Raw genomic sequence first — 17,594 nt, forward strand, 5'->3', positions numbered from 1 at the left:
AAGAAAACCCCAAATGGGGTCATGAAGAGTCAAACACAACTGAAACAAATGAACAACAACAAAAAAAAAGTTTGGGAATTCCTTAAGAATGTCATGAAATAGACTCTTGTCTTAAACAGTTTCTTCCTTAGTTTCCTCCAGAATGATTCATTGTTTTGTTTTGTTTTTCCCCTCCTCCTAGGAAAATTCCTTAAACCCAACTCTTCAGTGTTGCTAAGCAATAAACCTCAGAACAGTTATTATTGATTGGTACTTCATATTGCAAATCTTGCTCTTAGCCAGATCTGTTATGATTCATTTTATATTTTCCTGAAGGCTGAGAAATTATCTCCCAAGTCACTAGGAATGCATAGATGTATACTGTTTCTTTCTTTCTTTCTTTTTTTAGATGTATGCACAACTCTCTGACAAAAGAAATTTACAAAGATGAAAAAGTTTACACTCTTTGATTTCACAAATGACAACTCCCTACGTGTAGGAGAGACTTCATGGATACAGGACCTTCCCAGTGATGACAAAGAAGTTGCAAGTCTACTAACAGCAAATGAAAATGTGTTAGTAAATTGGCCAGCGGAAGAGAAAAAGACAGAGAAACAGTTAGCAAAAGTAATTTCCATGAGTGGTGAGTGACATTATAAAGTATTGTTTCACTTTTTCCTTCCCACAAACATTTTGGTGGCTTTGACTACCTGCAGATAGCATCATCTGCACTCCCCATTTCCCTTTCTCCACAATCTCATTTCAGATGATCCTCAAGAGCTGGTTCAGATTATTCAGAAGATCTTAGAAGCAAATGATAAGACAGAAATACAAGGGCTTCAAAAAGGAAAAAGAAAACAAATTGAAACACTAAGCTCCAAGAATGAAGAGAGGGAAATTGATCAAGAACAGGTTGGTTTATGTTAATTTGATAAAATTTAAATTCTGCAGCAGTTTATTAATGAACTTATCCTGCCTAAGTAACTTCACAGTGGGTAGTGTATGAATATGGTAGAGGCATTAATTTCAAAGAGCTATTTTCTTACCCTAGGTACCAAAAAGGCATTTTAGGGACGAGCTAACCCTTTGGCTACTACTAATAATGAACTGACAATAGGGAAGAAGAGTTGTCAGCAAATTCACAAATTAGAGCCCAGTTATATCAATTCCATTTCATCAAACTCTCTAGCATATATAGCCTTCTTTCTCCTCACTGAGACCTGACTCTTTTCTGGTGAAGCAGCCTCCCTGACCACCCTTTCCAACACTGGTTGTACTTTCATTTATTTTCCCTGACCCACTGATCTAGAAGGGGAATTTAGAATATTCCTTGTTCTCCATCGCCACTTCCAGGTTCTCTCTCTACCACCATCATTCAGAAATGTCTCTGTCTTTGAAGTTCATTCAATCCAGATCTATTACCCAGTCCAAATTCTGGTAGCTGTTGTGTAGCAACCTCCATGACATTACCCTTCTTTCCTCAGTGAGTTAAGTGACTGCCTCACCATCTTTTCCTTTCTCCTTAACTTCTGCCTTCATACTAGGGAACTTCAACATACATATTGATACTTCCCCAAACATTCTTATCTTTCAGTTATTCAACTTGCTCATTTCCCATGAACTATTCCTCTACCTCACTTCAGTCACTCACAGAGATGGCCATACCCTTGATCTTGTCATCACCCATGTATGCTCCACTTTTATGTTTATGAGCTATGAAATTCACTTGCAAGTCATGACATCACTTTCCCCATGTCATGGTCCTCTTCAAGAACAAAGGACAAACAGCAACAAACAAACAACAACAACAATTGACAGATCAAATAAATTAAGAATTTGTTAGTAACTTTGGAGACAGCAGTTTTGATTGAATGATCAGATTGTAGAGGAGTAAGAAGACAGTGAGAGAAAAGGAAGTAGAGCCCCCTAGGATAGGTGGCCTTCTCAAGGAGTTTAGCTACAAAAGGGTGAAGAGACACGGAATGATAAGTGGTGAGGATGGATGAATCAAGTGATGATTTTTGAGGGCATGTTTGTAGGCAGTCAGGAAAGAAACTGACAGGGAGAGATTGAAGAAAAAAAAGTAAAGAGGTAATAAGGAGGACAGTTTACTGGAGAAGAAGGGATAGAATGGGATTGTTGGTGCATGAAGAGGTGTTTGCCTTGGTAAGAAGTAGGGCCACTCTTTGTGTGACATGGGATGAAGGAGATAGTGGCAGAAGGCATCTGATTGATATGAGCTGAAGGAGAGGGGAGAAAGAGGGCTTCATAGCAAATGGTCTCTATTTTTCTCTGTAAATATGAGGCAAGTTTCTCAGCTGAGAGGGTAGGGAGGGGAAAAGATATGGAAGGTTTGAGGAAGGATGAAAAGGTTTAGAAGAGCTGCTGTGGTAAGTGGATAGTGAGGCAATTAGTGAGGTATAGAAAGATTGCCATGCAGTAATGAGGGTCCAGTTGAAATTATGTATCATAATTTGTAGTGGAATAAGATTTTTTTTCCCATCTTCATTCAATAGCATGTGAGTGGGAGCAAAAGTAGCAGATTTGGCAGGGCAAGGATGGAAAATAGGATAAAGGATGAAGGAGTTCAAGAGAAGAGGATCGCATAGAGTTCAACTGGTTCACTAAGCAGTCAATATAGGGAAGGGAGGGAGATAAACTGAAAAGAACTAAGAGGTTGAGGAATTAGAGGTCATGGTGAAGATAACTTGTGAATGGTGAACAGAATTTGGGGATGCAGGGCAGAAGGAGGTGGTATGACAGATTGAGTGTAAATGACATTTGTTTCTGTTTTGGTCAGAAATCCTGAGGGTCTTCCCCTCCCAGCTTAATTTTTTTTTTCACTAGGTAAAAGAGACCATTCTTTGCCTCATTTCTCACCTAGCCTTAATCACTGAATGGGCATTGCCTTAAACAAACTGAGACCTGGGAAAGACCTTAGCTTAAAAAGGCCAAGGTCTCTTACTGCATCCAGGGTCATCTCCAGTTATCCTGATCTATATCTTGCCACTGGACCCAGATGGCTCCAGAGGAGAGAATGAGGCTGGTGGTTTTGCACAGCTCTGCCTCACTTAAATCCAATTCACTTGCAAGTCATGACATCACCTTCCCAATGTCTGTGGTCCTCTTCTAGAACGAACAACAATCAACAATCTGTGAGTATTAGTAGCTGCCCTACTGGGGACCCAACCAACTAATTCCAATTAGGCAATGCAGCTCCTTTCTTCCTTTCTTCCTTCCTTCCTTCCTTCCTTCCTTCTTTCCTTTCTTCCTTTCTTCTTCCTTTCCTTCCTTCCTTCCTTTCTTCCTTCCTTCCTCCTTTTCTTCCTCCCTTCCCTCCTTCCCTCCTTTTCTCCTTCCTTTTCTCTATATCAATCTGTCAATAAATATTTATTAAGTACCTACCTGGCACTGCACTAAGTGCTAAATTACCAAATCTAACGGCCATCTTGACCTCTCTAATCTGTTAATTACCTTCTTGCTGCTCTCTTCTCTCTGGCTTTTATGACATTGTTCTCTCCTGGTTCTTCTCTGACCATTGTCTGATTTGTCTGAAATTATCAGATTATTTGTTTGACCATTCTTCCTCATCTCTTTTGCTCAAGCTTCATCTAGTTCATGCCTAGTAACCATAGATGTCCCAAAGTGCTCTTTCATGGTCCCTTTCTCTTCTCCCTCTATACTATTTCACTTCATGATCTCATCAACTCCCATTGATTCTATTATCACCTCTATGCTGATGATTCTCAAATCTTTTTATCCAGCCCTAACTTCTCTGCTGACCTCCATATTTTGCATCTTTAACTACTTATCGGACATCTTTAACTAAACATCTTGTACACTTACTGAACTAGATATCTTGTAGACATCTTAAACTCAACATATCCAAAACTGAACTTATTAACTTTCCCCGTAACTTATTTCTTATTAATTTTCCCCTTTTCCTAACTTTCCTGTTACTGTTAAGGTTACTACCATACTCTCATCACCAGGCTCACAACTAGGTGTCATCATCAACTCTTCACTATCTCTCACCCTACCCCTCACCCTCATATCCTGTCTACTGCCAAGACCTGTCAATTTTACCTTCATAATATCTCATATACCTTTTCTTCTCTTTTCTGATGTTGCCACCATTCTGACGGCAGCCCTTATCACCTCAAGACTAGATTACTGAAATACCTGCTGATTGGTCTCCCAGCCATTCCCATCTTTCACCACTCCAGTCCATTCTCCATTCAGCTACCAAAGTGATCTTCCTTAAGTGCAGGTCTGACCATGTTACCCATTCATTAAAGTCCAGTGGCTTTCTGTCACCTCCAAGATCAAATATAAAATCATCTGTTTGGCATTCAAAGCCCTTTAAAACCTATCCCCTCCCTACCTTTCCAGTTCTCTTACACTTCATATCTTCCATTCCCCTCAAGTCTCTACAATCCAGTCACACTGACCCCCTTGCTGCTCATAAAACAAAACACTCCACCTCCTGAACAAACATTTTCACTGGCTGTTCCCCATTCCTGGACTTCTTTCCCTCCTCATTTCCCTGGATTCCTTCAAATTTCAGCTAATATACCACCTTCAACAAGAAGCTTTACCTGATCTCCTTTAATCCTAGTGCCTTCCCTCCACTGGGGCAGCTAAGTGACATAGTGGATAGAGCACTGAGCCTGGAATCAGGAAGACCTGAGTTTGAATCCAGACTCAGACACTTACTAGCAGTGAGACCCTGGGCAAATCACTTAACTCTATTTGCCTCAGTTTCTCATCTGTAAAATGAGCAATGGCAAACCACTCCAGTAGCTTTACCAAGAAAACCCCAAGTGGGGCCACAAAGAGTCAGATGCAACTAAAAAAAACCGAACAACAACAAATCCCTCTCTTGATCATCTCCAGTTTATCATGGGTATAAATTGTACATAGTTCTTTGCTTTTTATCTCCCCAATTAGACTGCAGACTCCTAAAGAGCAGAAATTTTCTTTTGCCTTTCTTTATATTTCTGGGGCTTAATAGGGTGCTGTAGTAATTAAGTAATGCTGACTGACTACCACAACCATCCTAGTCTACCTTTCACCTGGACTATTATAATAGCTTCCTAATTGGCCTCCTATAGCTAGGCCCCCCCTCACTCCAAACCACATTCCAACAAAGTGATTTTTCTAAAGTTCAGGTCTGATTATGTCACTCCTTGTCTCAATAAACTTCAATAGCTCTCCATTGTCTTAAAGTTAAAATACAAACTCTTCTCTTTGGCTTTCAAAACTATTTCCAGAACTACTCGAACCTATCTTTCAGGTTGATACACTCTTCACACCCAAATTGAACTTCTTGTTGCTTTCTTCAAACATAACGTGCCACCTCTTGACTCCATGCCTTTCTACAGGCTATCCCTGATGCCTTGAATGATCTTCCTCTTCACCTGCCTCCTTAAAAATCCTAGTTACCTTTGAGGTTTGCTTTAGAATCATCTCCTTCAAGAGGTTTATCCTGATTCCCCCAGATGTTAGTGTCCCCCATCCCCACTAAATCAGTATGTATTTCTTTCTGCATGTATGCTGTATTTCCTTACCTGAGAACATACATTCCCCTAATAGGATGTAAGGTCTTTGATGGCAAAGACTTACTTATTCACTTTTGTGTTTGGAAATCAGCAGTGGATAGTGCTGGGCCTGGAGTCAGGAAGAGTTCAAATCCATACTCAGATACTTACTAGCTGTGTGACTCTGGGCAAGTCACTTAACCTCTTTTTGCCTCAGTTTCCTCAACTGTAAAATGAGGATAATAATAGCACCTACCTTCCAAGGTTGTTGTGAGGATCAAATGAGAGAATAATTGCAAAGCACTTAACACAATGTCCCTACATAGTAAGTGCTATATAAATGTTAGCTATTATCATTATTTATATAAATGTTAGCTATTATTATCTCTGCACCTAGCCCCATACCTGGAATATAGCAGGTGTTTAACAAATGCTTATTCATTGATTGATAAAGAAACTCATTTATTTTCTATAGGCAGAGGAGAGGGGTAAGGAGAGAACAAGCATTTACATAGCACCGACTTATGTACCAGGCATTGTGCCAAGTGCTTTTTATAGATATTACCTCATTTGATCCTGACAGTAACCCTGTGAGCTAAGTGTTATTATTATCTGCATTTGGGGCACAGAGTCACACAACTAGTAAGTATCTGAGACTAGATATGAAGTTAGATCGTCCTGACTGCAGGACCAGCACTCTATCCACTTGGCCATTAGTACCACAGGACATTTAAGCATTGATATATGAAAATACTGAGCCTGAGTCCTTCTTAAAATAAGAACTCTCCCTAAGAGAAACTCAAATGTAAATAATACTTTATGGCTTACCAACTGCTTTCTTCTTACTATCCCTGTGACATAGAGCGGGTATTTTTATCCATTTCAGAGAAAGAAACAGACATATTAAACAAATGACCCATTACCATACAGCTACAAAGTAGCCAAGCCAATACTCTGCATTCACTTTTTTTTTTAACGTGGCACTGCATATGTGTTACCACATAATGAAAGCTAGATTCAGACAAGTGAGCAATCAACAAGCATGTTTTAAGTTGCCTACTATGTTGCAAGCACATAGTAGGTGCTGGAGATACATTTACAAGAAATTAAATAAGGACTATAGATGATGACATAAATTGGAATTTAGTTCCTTTTTACTTTTTAGTTTTTCAAAGTAATTTAATGAAATTTAAACATTTTCCCCCTTGTTTCTAGACATCATTGAACTATGAAATTAAATGTAATAAACACTGTAAAAATACATCTTTCAGGAACAGATAACAAAGAGTACAAAAAGAAAAAAGTCCCTACAGGATTCTTCTCCTGCTAACATACTGAATCAACTGGAAACACCTTTGATGGACACACTGGTAAAGCCTTCATCTTCAACAGTCTTCAGCAATAAAAGTGAAAAATCAGAAGCTATTGTCCTGAGCATAGAGCATCAGGAACCCACCTAGAGGTGTACTGGAAGGATTCATGGTTTACAAATATGTGAATATTTTAAAGATTTGTATTTATGAATTCAATAATATTCAATAATTACATAGTCATTAATAGTTTCAGAGCTTTCATGGTGACTGTTCAGTAGACCTATACATCTCTTCATTCATTCATTCATTCAAGATGAAGATGAGTAATACACAGTCCCAGGCCTATAGGAGTTAACAGTCTAACAGATGTGCATCAGTATTATGCTAGATAAAGAGAAGAAGTAATTATATCACCTTCATTGTCACCATCCTCATTATTTGATGACTACTTGTGTGACCCTTACAGAAAGATTTGAAAAACCTATCAGCTTGCCCAAATGCCCAACAACCTGCACACTATTTACTATTTCTTTAGAGACACTTTCTGGCAATATCACAGCTAACCAATCCATACCTTATGTATTGTTTTAAAATATAGATGCAATATGTGTTATAATGTTTTTCTTTTTCTTTTCTCTTTTCAGTTGGGGGTGTGCAGAAAGGACAGAAAAGAAATGCTTGTTATTTGAAAAAAAATTTAAAAATATTTTAAATCTATAGACGTGAGAGGAAGCTTAGATAGGAAGCTGACCTTGAAATCATGAAGAACTGAGTTCAAATCCAGCCTCTGACACACTGACTATATGATTCTGAGTAGTAACTTTCTAACATTATAAATTACAGAACAGCTGCTGAACTGTAACAGAAGAGAGTTTTCTCACACTACATCTTTCTCTACATCAGTAAAATCACTGGTAGGGAGGGAAAAAAATTCAAATAAGCATGCCCATGCAATTATATACTAATAAATAGGAGAAGCACATTCTTTTCTAATTGCTAATGGAAGGAGCAAATAAATTAATTTAAAAGGAAAGTAACCAGTCTTTTCCCTTTTATTTATTTCTTCTTTCTACTCATTCCTCCCGCTTTGCATTATATTTTTCCTAATAACCAATCATGCATTTTTACCAGAGTCTTATCAAATTCTCTGACTCATCCAACACTTCCAACCTTCATCTACATGAAGTGATTGAAAGTACAGTTAACTCTTCTATGTAACAACTTTCCCCATTGTGGTTTCAATATATTGGAGGTCAGCATAAGAAATTAAATGGGAACTTTGGGGGAGTTTTGCAGAAGCTGCAGATGATGCACAAAGACCCCAGCTGACACAGAAAAAGTTTTAGAAACTTAGAAATGCATAAAGTATAGATATAGTATTGCATATTTTCAAGAAAAAAAGAGAAGGAAATCTATGAGGCTGGAAGACTTCTTCTCTGGTATGATGGGAGGCCAAAAAATTTTACATGGATTTTCCAGATCACAAGGGTACTGCTCCTCTAACCTCCACAATGCAGAAGGGATAACTTTAGTTGTTATTTTTTTAATCCATTTGTAAAGCTAAACAGACATGCACAACTATAGTACCCATTACATTTATAATTCCTCTATACTTTCCCTTTTCTAATTCCTTCATCCTTTCTGAATTCCTTTTCTCAGCCTCGGAAATATAAACTCAAGTACTGTTATTAATGTTTTTGGAGCTGAATGAAAGATTTCCAGAAAGCATAGGCCACATATACTTTTAGTGAGATTCATACACAAAAATGGTTAGTAAGAGTGACTCATTTCTTCAGAACCTGCTTGCTAGTCTTTATAGGAAACAGAGACTAAGGGGATTATGCTTATGTTTATATTTAATATTTTTCCCTCTTAACATAAAATGGGTCAGGGAATGGTGTATATGTCTGTCATACAAGAAACAGCCTAGGTAAGTTGGAAAAGACTCATTACCAGTTAATCACTGGCCAGTTCTTGAATACTATCTATCAAAAGCTTTAGTGCGGTTGCTACATGTGTTGGTAGAGGGAGTATCCACAGCAATAGGACATGCAACACTAAAGAATTATAGGAAGCACCACTTCTTTGGAATTTAAAAAATTGGTATGGGTTTGTCAGTTACATGTACACTTACATTACACTAAAAACAAAAGGTTGAGTTGTGCAAAAAGTTATACCATTGGTCTATTTCTGATATAAAAACCCATAACTAAGTCTTATATCTTGTTTTAAAGTTTGGAAAGCATTTTATATGTTCTATTTGATCCTCACAATTGTCCTATGAGGTAAGTACTGTAAGTCTTATCCCCATTTTACCAATAGGGCTTAGAGAAGTTAAGAGATTTACCCATGGTCACACAGTGAGTAAGAGATGGGTGAAAGGCAATTTCACAGATAATGGGACTAGGGACATGAAGCATTGGCATATTTTGATAAAACCTAAAAATAAGTCATATGTTTCTTTAATACTCTTTCCTTTCCTTCCTTTTTTTTTTTGAAAGAGAGAATTTTCTTCTGGAACTGCCTTTTTGCCCACTGAAAGCATCAGTGATGATGAAGAGTCTTTAATCCAGTTATCAAAAGAGGAATTGTGTGCCGTAATAAAAAATCTGAAACAGAAACTCTCTGACACCATGACAGAAAACTGCCGCCTTCGGCAGTCACTGGTCACACTTCAAGGTAAAATCTGAGAGAACTTGACATTTTGGATGAGTGGGAAATCCTAATATGAATGAAAAATAATGTAAAGAGTATGTTAGGAATAATGAAAACATTTGATATTATGAATAATTCAACGAAATCATATAAGCAGTAAATATAACAAGATAAAAAAATAAATCTACAAAAATCTTCAGCATTTCTATGTGATGCTATAAAAAATCAAGAGAAAATAATTGAAAGAGAAATTTCCTTCAGGATGACTACCAAATGTGTAAAATATTTGGATATTAACCTACCAAAAAATACTGAGGATTTATATAAATAAGTCATATATGATTCTGTGATTTCTTTGATGTCAAAAATCCTGGTGAGAAAGCCCCCTCTACCAATGAAGATCAGCAACTATATGTATTTTAATGTTTTTGAGTCGTCTCCAGTACTGAGAAGTTAAGTGACTTACCCAGGGTTATACAGTCAATATGTGTCAGAGGCCAGACTCAAATAGAGTACCTCTGAGTTTCAGAACAAAAGACTTTTTATAGAAACAAAAGAAGAAAAATAATTCAATAAACATTCATTATTTATGGTTGGGCTTTGGCCAAAATAATAAAAATGACAACATGACTTGAATTAATTCTCAGATCATGTGTTATGACAAACTGCCAAGGAGTTACTTTATACAACTAGTCACAATAATAACAAAATTCTTTTAGAGGAACAAAAAATCAATAATTCAAGAAAAATAATATTTTAAAAATAGGAATAAAGGAGGTCTGGCAAAATGAGATTTCAAAGGAAATTATAAAGAAGTAATCATCAAAACTATTTGATACTGGTTAAAAGGCAAAAAAAAAATTGAAGGAAGAAAAAAAGATCAGTAGAACTGATTATATAAGAAAGAAAAATAATTTGACAGAAAATAGGTTTAGGCCAATATCTTATACAACATACCACAATAAACTTCAAATGGATAAACAACATCTACATGAAAGTTCACATAATAAAAAGACTTAAAGGAGAATATGAAAAGGTGCCTTCCAAAAATAGAAAAAAATTCTGTAGTACATTTTAGCTAAAATCTATCAAAAACAACACATTAGCATATATGTATTTCTACTTGGATCAAGGTTCAGAAAGACAGAATCTCGTGCTACTAATCATATTACCTCCCCTCACCCCCTCAATTTTGGCATTCATGCTGGTTGTTTTGAGAGAAAAAGATAAAGTGATTTTCACTTTTAATCTAACAGATACAAAGACATGATGCCATTGTCTATCAATTACTACCCAGAATACAGAGCAACTATGCCATGCATAGACTACTTACCCCTAAGTCATATATCTAATATAAATCTAAACTTTAAAAGGTTCAGTTTTGAAGGTTGCCAACCAAGCATCAGAGAATTCTTAGAGCTCCTAGTGGCTGGTGGATACTAAGGTGACAGGGAGGTGATGTCAACAGACTGGACTTAAAGTCTTCTGAACCAAGTCTAAGGATTGTTTCAATACATTTTAAGGAAGGAAAAAAAAATAAGCCCAACTTAAGTGGAGACAGAGGTTAGGATATTGCTTCCATAACAAATCTATAAATAAGATGTGCCTAAGCACTGATACCTTAATTAGGTGCCAAAGCCTCTTTGACTGGATCATAGAATCAATCAATCAATAAACCTAAAAAGTAGATAGGTATTAAGGGATTTTCCTATAAATCTACAACAGTGTAATCACATATGATCACGTTTTAATGAGTAAACAAGATAGGATTAAATGCTGCTCACTGAATCAAAGGCAAACTTCTCTCCGATTGGGTAAAGAAAGAAAGCAATGTGATTGGCTGAGAGGATCAGTCACAACTCTAGGGTCTATGTAGAAAAACACCAAGCCAGCCTTGGAATAAAGCAATCCATTGAGGGAAGATTCAAGGTTGAAAATATTTTGTGAAGGCAGATCCTTGTGCCTCTACCCGAGAGCAGAAGAGGTGGAGAGAAGCAAACATAGAAAGGGTTGTTATACTCTTCACTCCCCCCCACCTCACCACTGACCATATCACCAGAGACACTGGACAAATGAGAGATAATGTATCTAGCTAAGAGTGAGGGAAGTCAAGGAAGGAAGCAACTTCAGGGAGTATGACTTCTTGTACCAGAGAAGAATGCTGGCTATGAACTGGGAAAGGCCTTCCTGAACTAAGAGTACTGATTTTTCCCTTTGCCACACATGTTCCCTGCATGTGTCTCTCTTCCATTGCCCTTTAAGTCTGAGTCCATTCTTCTCATGGATGCTGTGTTTATTTGTGGAAGTACCCTAGGTTTTGGGGAGAATGTTTTGTAATAACTGTAATAACTGTTGTTACTATGCTGTCTTAGCCTTTGATAAGAGCTAAATGAGACTAATGATTAATTGTTAAGCAGAAGCACACTGAGAAGGGCTCAAAGAGCTACATGTTAAAAGTGAACCCTAGAGGAGTGGGGATCCAATCTTCAAGTTCTAGTGCAAGTTGGGGAGGTAGTCCCAGAGGAAGGGTTGAACAAAATATCTGAAATTCATTATATAACTCTGCTACTGAGTGAGAAGTGAAATGTCTAAGTTTACAATCAGTTTTTCATATTGCCATGTAAATCCCTGTAAGCAGCTGGTGTCTTTGTTTGGCAATGTTTGGAAATTTAGCACAATTCCACAGGACTCCTGATGAAACATGCTACCTAACTCCTCACAGAGAGATAGCTGATGGACTTGGAGTACAAAGTGGGGTGGATTTTTTTTTTACATGGCCAATATAGGAATTAGTTTTGTGTGACTATGCATACATGTAGAAGGGTTTGTTCCCCCTACCCCACTGCTTTCTGTAGTGGGAAGGGGGAGGGGCGGAGAGGTAAGAAGAGAATATAGATTTCTATTCATTGAGAAAAATTAAAACTATACACAAAAAAAAGTTTGAAGGCTTAGGGTGGAAAGAAAAAGCACTGAGAACAGTATATAGCAGGCTCTTAATAAATGCTTATTTCTTGACTGACTGACAACAGCAAAATAAAGACTACTCAGTTTTCTAGTCCACACCTCCATCTTAAGAATGTGAACAGGAAAAATTCTTTCCAAACCATACCTTTCTCCTAAGTAGCCCAAGAGGCATGACCTTCCCTAGGTTTACACTTTTACTCCAGCCCTCACTCCAGAGATCAAAAGCCCCCTAAGACCAGTCTAAGACAACTGATTCTGGCTTACCAATGACTCCATTTTCCTGGGAGGAGATGGAGTGGTACATGATCTCTTGACATGTGGTTCATTTACCTCTGCTATTTATGAATTTATAGGAATTATGAAAATTAAAACCCTAAGATTCTTATCTCAATTGACTCAACTACCATTTAGGGAAAGAAAACCTCAGTATTCTGTATAGAGGCCTAAACCTCTGATCTAGTTAGTTTTTTGGTCTATTAACTGAATAATAGCTCAAAGTGAGAACTTGAAAAAACCTTAGCTTAAAAAGGCCAAGGTCTCCCACTGCATCCTGGGCCATCTCCAGTCATCCTGATCGATATCTGGCCACTGGATGCAGATGGTTCTGGAGGAGAAAGTGAGGCCAGTGACTTTGCACAGCCCTCTCTCATTCAAATCAAATTCAGTTGCAAGTCATGTCATCATCTCCCTGATGTCATGGTCCTCTTCCAGAACAAAGGACAAACCCCAACATAACAAGACCTTGGAGTTCTCCATTGCACTACTTCCTCCTAAGCACCACCACCACCACTACCATCATGCAATTAATTAATATACATGAATCACAGATCACTTATGATTGGTTATAATTTATAAGAGACAAAAATCATGGAATAGAAAAAAATCATGTGCAAAGTGCCTGCCCACACCAGACATCGGAGAAGGGAGTTAAACTTTTACTGGCTTCTCATTGATCCCAAGCATCTATCATTGCCATCAATGTCAATCTGTTTTTGCCACTTCCATTAGAACTCTTTGTTCTAAAGAGCAAAAGGCTGTCTCCTGGAGCCAAGCCCGACATATTCAGATTCTAGTCTGATCTTATTACAAAATGCTTGCTGGGGCTTGTTCTCTCTCCAACCACCATAATAGCACAACATTTTGCCTCGGCACTTGCTGCTTTCCAAAATAAAAAATTACTACCTGTGGATGCCACAACCCTGTTAGATGCCACCACTGTTACCTCCAGAAATGGAAACTAATCTCAAGCACAGCTATTCCAACTCATTCAGAATCAAGGAGTTTGGTTTTGCCATTGCACTCCCAGATGGTCCATTCTAAGTCCCTGAACTTCCAATCCTATTAGACAGTTCTCTGTATCCTTGAGGCACTTAGGTTACTTCATGTTCTAATTTAGTTAAGAACCTGCAATTGTATGGTCTGCTCTAATTTTTTCTCTCTAATTTCTTTTAGGTGACTTTGCTTTCAATGTACTAGACAATTAAATTCTTTCAAATCATCCAGATTTGCCCAGTTAGGCCCACTGAGAAATCAAACTGCCTAATGGGAAAAGAAGTATTGCCTTTTCTCCAAAACTGTTTGTCTTACTTTTTTTTTTTCCTGAGGCATTTTATTTCCTTCAGAATATGTATAAGAGTCAAGGAGTTGATGAGTTCAATTTCCTCCTCTGACGGAAATTTAGAGGCAAGTCACAGGACATCCTAGTGCTCTGAACAATTCTCCAAGACTATAAATTACTGAGGAGGTGACCAGTAGGGGGAGTTTCACCAGCTGGAAATCCTTTATATTAAATATACTTAAATAACAAAACCACTTCCTATCTCTAAAAAGATAAATTCCTGCTCTACATCAAAGGCAAAAAAAGACTTACAGGGCAGAATCTTACTGTAAGAATACTTTGTTAAACTGTTTAGTTATAGTATTCTTTTTCTTTTGCTGTCACACATACAAACACACATATACACACATACTGTTTTCAATTCTGTCAGGGACTAAACATCTTTTTTACCAGACCAGTTTCATTAAATACATAAATAAGACTTCTTTGCTGGTAATCACTCATTTAATCAATTTTTTAAAATATTTTTGAGTGCACAGTTGGATCAAAGTATCTTTCTTTTGAAACTTTTTAACGTGATCATCTGTAATGTGTCAATTCCATTTGTTTAAACTCTTAGAAATCCTATTTCTATAACATGTGAAATAGAATATACAAAATCACAGACAAACAGGCCAGTTTTGAAAGTTACATACTGATCTTTAAAAGGAAAAGCAAAGTTTTCTTTTTTTAATAGAGATATACAGTTTAATATTCAAGATAATAATAATTAGTCCAACAATAATGTTTAATAGCTTAATAACAGAAATGACAGTTTCATGTACAACCTTACTATTTTGCTATATATGGAAGGACTCTTTGAAGTTGATATTTAAGTGCAGAATTTTAAAAAAAATAAAATACTGGCCTTTTCTGGGACAGTCATTCTTATCCTTAAACACTCTGTTTTCCCATCCTTAAGGTTTCTTCAATTTTTTTCATCAGACGTTCCATTCTGACTTCTCCTAAATAATGGGGCATCTGGCCTCAATGTTCACCAACTCTCATGAGCCTGATTCAAACCTTACCAACTCAGAAAATCTGGATTAAGATTTTACTTTCTGGCAGGAATCTAGGCTAGGCCTAACTCATGAATAGATTTCATGGTTATTCCTAAAGCTTTTTTTCTTGTTGTGGCTCTGTGGCATTTCTTGCAGTCCTTACCAGATCTTTGTTTGAACCAGAGGAGTCAAACTCAAATAGAAATGGGGGTCGTTAATCTGTACATAAGGATTCCTGTAGACTGCATGTTAGCTTAGTTTTTAAAATGTAATGTTATCTATGTTTTATTGTATTTTATTTATATTGCTAAATACTTTCCAATTACATTCTAATCTAGTTTGGGCTATACTTCTTTTTTTTTTGCTTTTTGGTGAGGAAATAAGGGTTAAGTGACTTGCCCAGTGTCACATAGCTAATAAGTGTTATGTGTCTGAGGCCGGATTTGAACTCAAGTCCTCCTGACTTCAGGGCCAATGCTCTATCCATTGCACCACCTAGCTTGCCCCTTGGGTTATACTTCCAATATATTGAAGTGTACATTTCAGGGGCCACCTACCCCATTTGATATCTCTAATCTAAGTAATCTTACACATACAACTGGCCTCTATCAAAATACAGAGCAAGTCCACATGCTACATAACCCCCCAACAATGTGGGGAAAATATCAGACTTTCTGCTTATATAGGAGTTGGGCCAAATTTGTCACTTGTGTGCCAACTGTGAAACCTTGTTCAGAGAAACATAAGGCTCACCAAATTCCCAGAGGTTCTAGGAGACTGGGACCTCTACTCTCGGGCTTATTCTCCAGCCAATGTTAAGGAGAAGGATTTTTTTAAAGTCCCTGTCCCTTGGTCATAGGGTTGTTATAAACTCCCTTGCTTTTGGAATACATTCAGGCCTTTCCCTTTTGTGGTGGCAAAAAATGTCTAACCTAAAATTACCTTAATCTCAAACTGGACAGCTGACATTACATTATAGAAAAAAAAACTTGTACTGTTGTAGATCAGGAATTATATTGTACAATTCATAAGGCATCCACAGATATAGACATGGGTACAAACATATGCACAAATACTCCCTTAGTATAACTGAAAAAATTTGACTTTTTTAAAACAGATTTCCCAGATTTATATGAGTTGCCAGCAAGATTGGGCACTCTAATTTTTTTTCAAAGGAGATTTACTTAGCCATAGAAGGATATTCATCAAGGACAGGCATTGTCCTTAGGATTATCAAAAGGACTGCTTACCTATATTTTTTAACCTGGGTATATTTTGAAGAGGTGTAATTCAGTCATGCTGACTTTTATTATACATTAGAATCTAAATTCTGACACCTTTGAATTATGGAAGAAAAATTCCATACTCTGCAATTTAAGCCAAAATCTGTCAGACAATTTATTAACATACAAGCACTTCTGTTTAGTGGGCGGTCCAGACAGGCAGAGTACTGCCTAATAATCTGAATTCTCTTTGTGATCCAAACAACTTCCAAATTATATTTCATAATAAAAATGAAACCAGACAAAATTTTTGAGGAAAATCAAACAAAGATAGTTTTCATTTAGAGTTTGGGTCTTTCCCAAACATAACAATAGTAATGTTCTTCCTGAATCCAATTATTACCTCTTTAACCATTACTTGTAAAGATTCCCTGCTTCAATCTTGTCAAATGAGAACAAAGGGATACCTCTCAATTGAATTAAACAAAAAGACATTTGCTTTCCTAGTTTGGTCACCACAAACCAGAAAAATTCTCTAATGGTCTTCATCTCAGGTAATTAATATCCCTCCCAGAAACTGTTTAATTCTTCTGTCCATGGATTAATCAGATCTTCTATTCAAGTCAGATCAAGAACTTTAAACTGGTACACTGCTCATAATATTATTTCTTAATGTTTTTATAATATAACTGAGGCTTACTGCCACACTGTGATCTATGGTTAAGGAGTAGATCCTTAACCAAACAAGGGAGAAACAAGTTGAGCATAAAAGACAAGATAGAAGACTTCAACAAAATGAAATTTAAAAGCTCTTGCATAAACAAAACCAATGCAGCTGGAATAATCAGTAAACAAATATTTATTTAGTGCCTAATATGTGCCAGGCACCGAGCTAAGCTCCAAGAATGAAAAGAAATAACAAAAACAGTTCTTTAAAAAAAAAAAAGGCTACTTCTTGACTTCAGGGATCGTACGATATCTAATGGAGGAGACAACATATACATAATTAGACATAAACAAGATACAGAACATGGAATGGAGGAAAAGTAAAGTTAGAGGGGAAGACATTAGCATTGAGAGGACCAGGAAAGGCCACCTGCAGAGGGTGGCTTTTGGCCTAACTATTGAAAGAAACTGGGAATTCTCAGAGTTGAAGGGAAAAGTTCCAAGGTATAGTGGACAGCCAGTGAAAAAACTGAAGACTGTCCACATCCAGAGAAAGAACTATGGAGTCTGAATGTAGATTGAAGCATGCTGTTTGCTCTCTCTCTTTTTGTTGTTGTTGTTTTGTTTTGTTTCCTCTTTCTGTGGTTCCTCCCATT

At 37.1% G+C, this 17,594-nt stretch overlaps 1 protein-coding gene across 1 annotated transcript in view; it reads left to right on the plus strand.

The window, feature by feature from the left end:
• Positions 1 to 426: 426 nt before the first annotated feature.
• BEND6 (BEN domain containing 6) overlaps positions 427 to 17,594 on the plus strand; it is an 81,001-nt gene continuing 63,833 nt past the window's right edge. Inside the window, exons 1-4 of the mRNA XM_027852895.1 lie at positions 427 to 622; positions 746 to 891; positions 6,791 to 6,889; positions 9,334 to 9,511. Coding sequence (XP_027708696.1) covers positions 427 to 622; positions 746 to 891; positions 6,791 to 6,889; positions 9,334 to 9,511 — 619 coding nt within the window. The remainder of the gene's footprint in view (positions 623 to 745; positions 892 to 6,790; positions 6,890 to 9,333; positions 9,512 to 17,594) is intronic.

Source organism: Vombatus ursinus, unplaced genomic scaffold, assembly GCF_900497805.2.
Source record: "Vombatus ursinus unplaced genomic scaffold, bare-nosed wombat genome assembly UNPS02009835.1, whole genome shotgun sequence".
NCBI lineage: Eukaryota > Metazoa > Chordata > Mammalia > Diprotodontia > Vombatidae > Vombatus > Vombatus ursinus.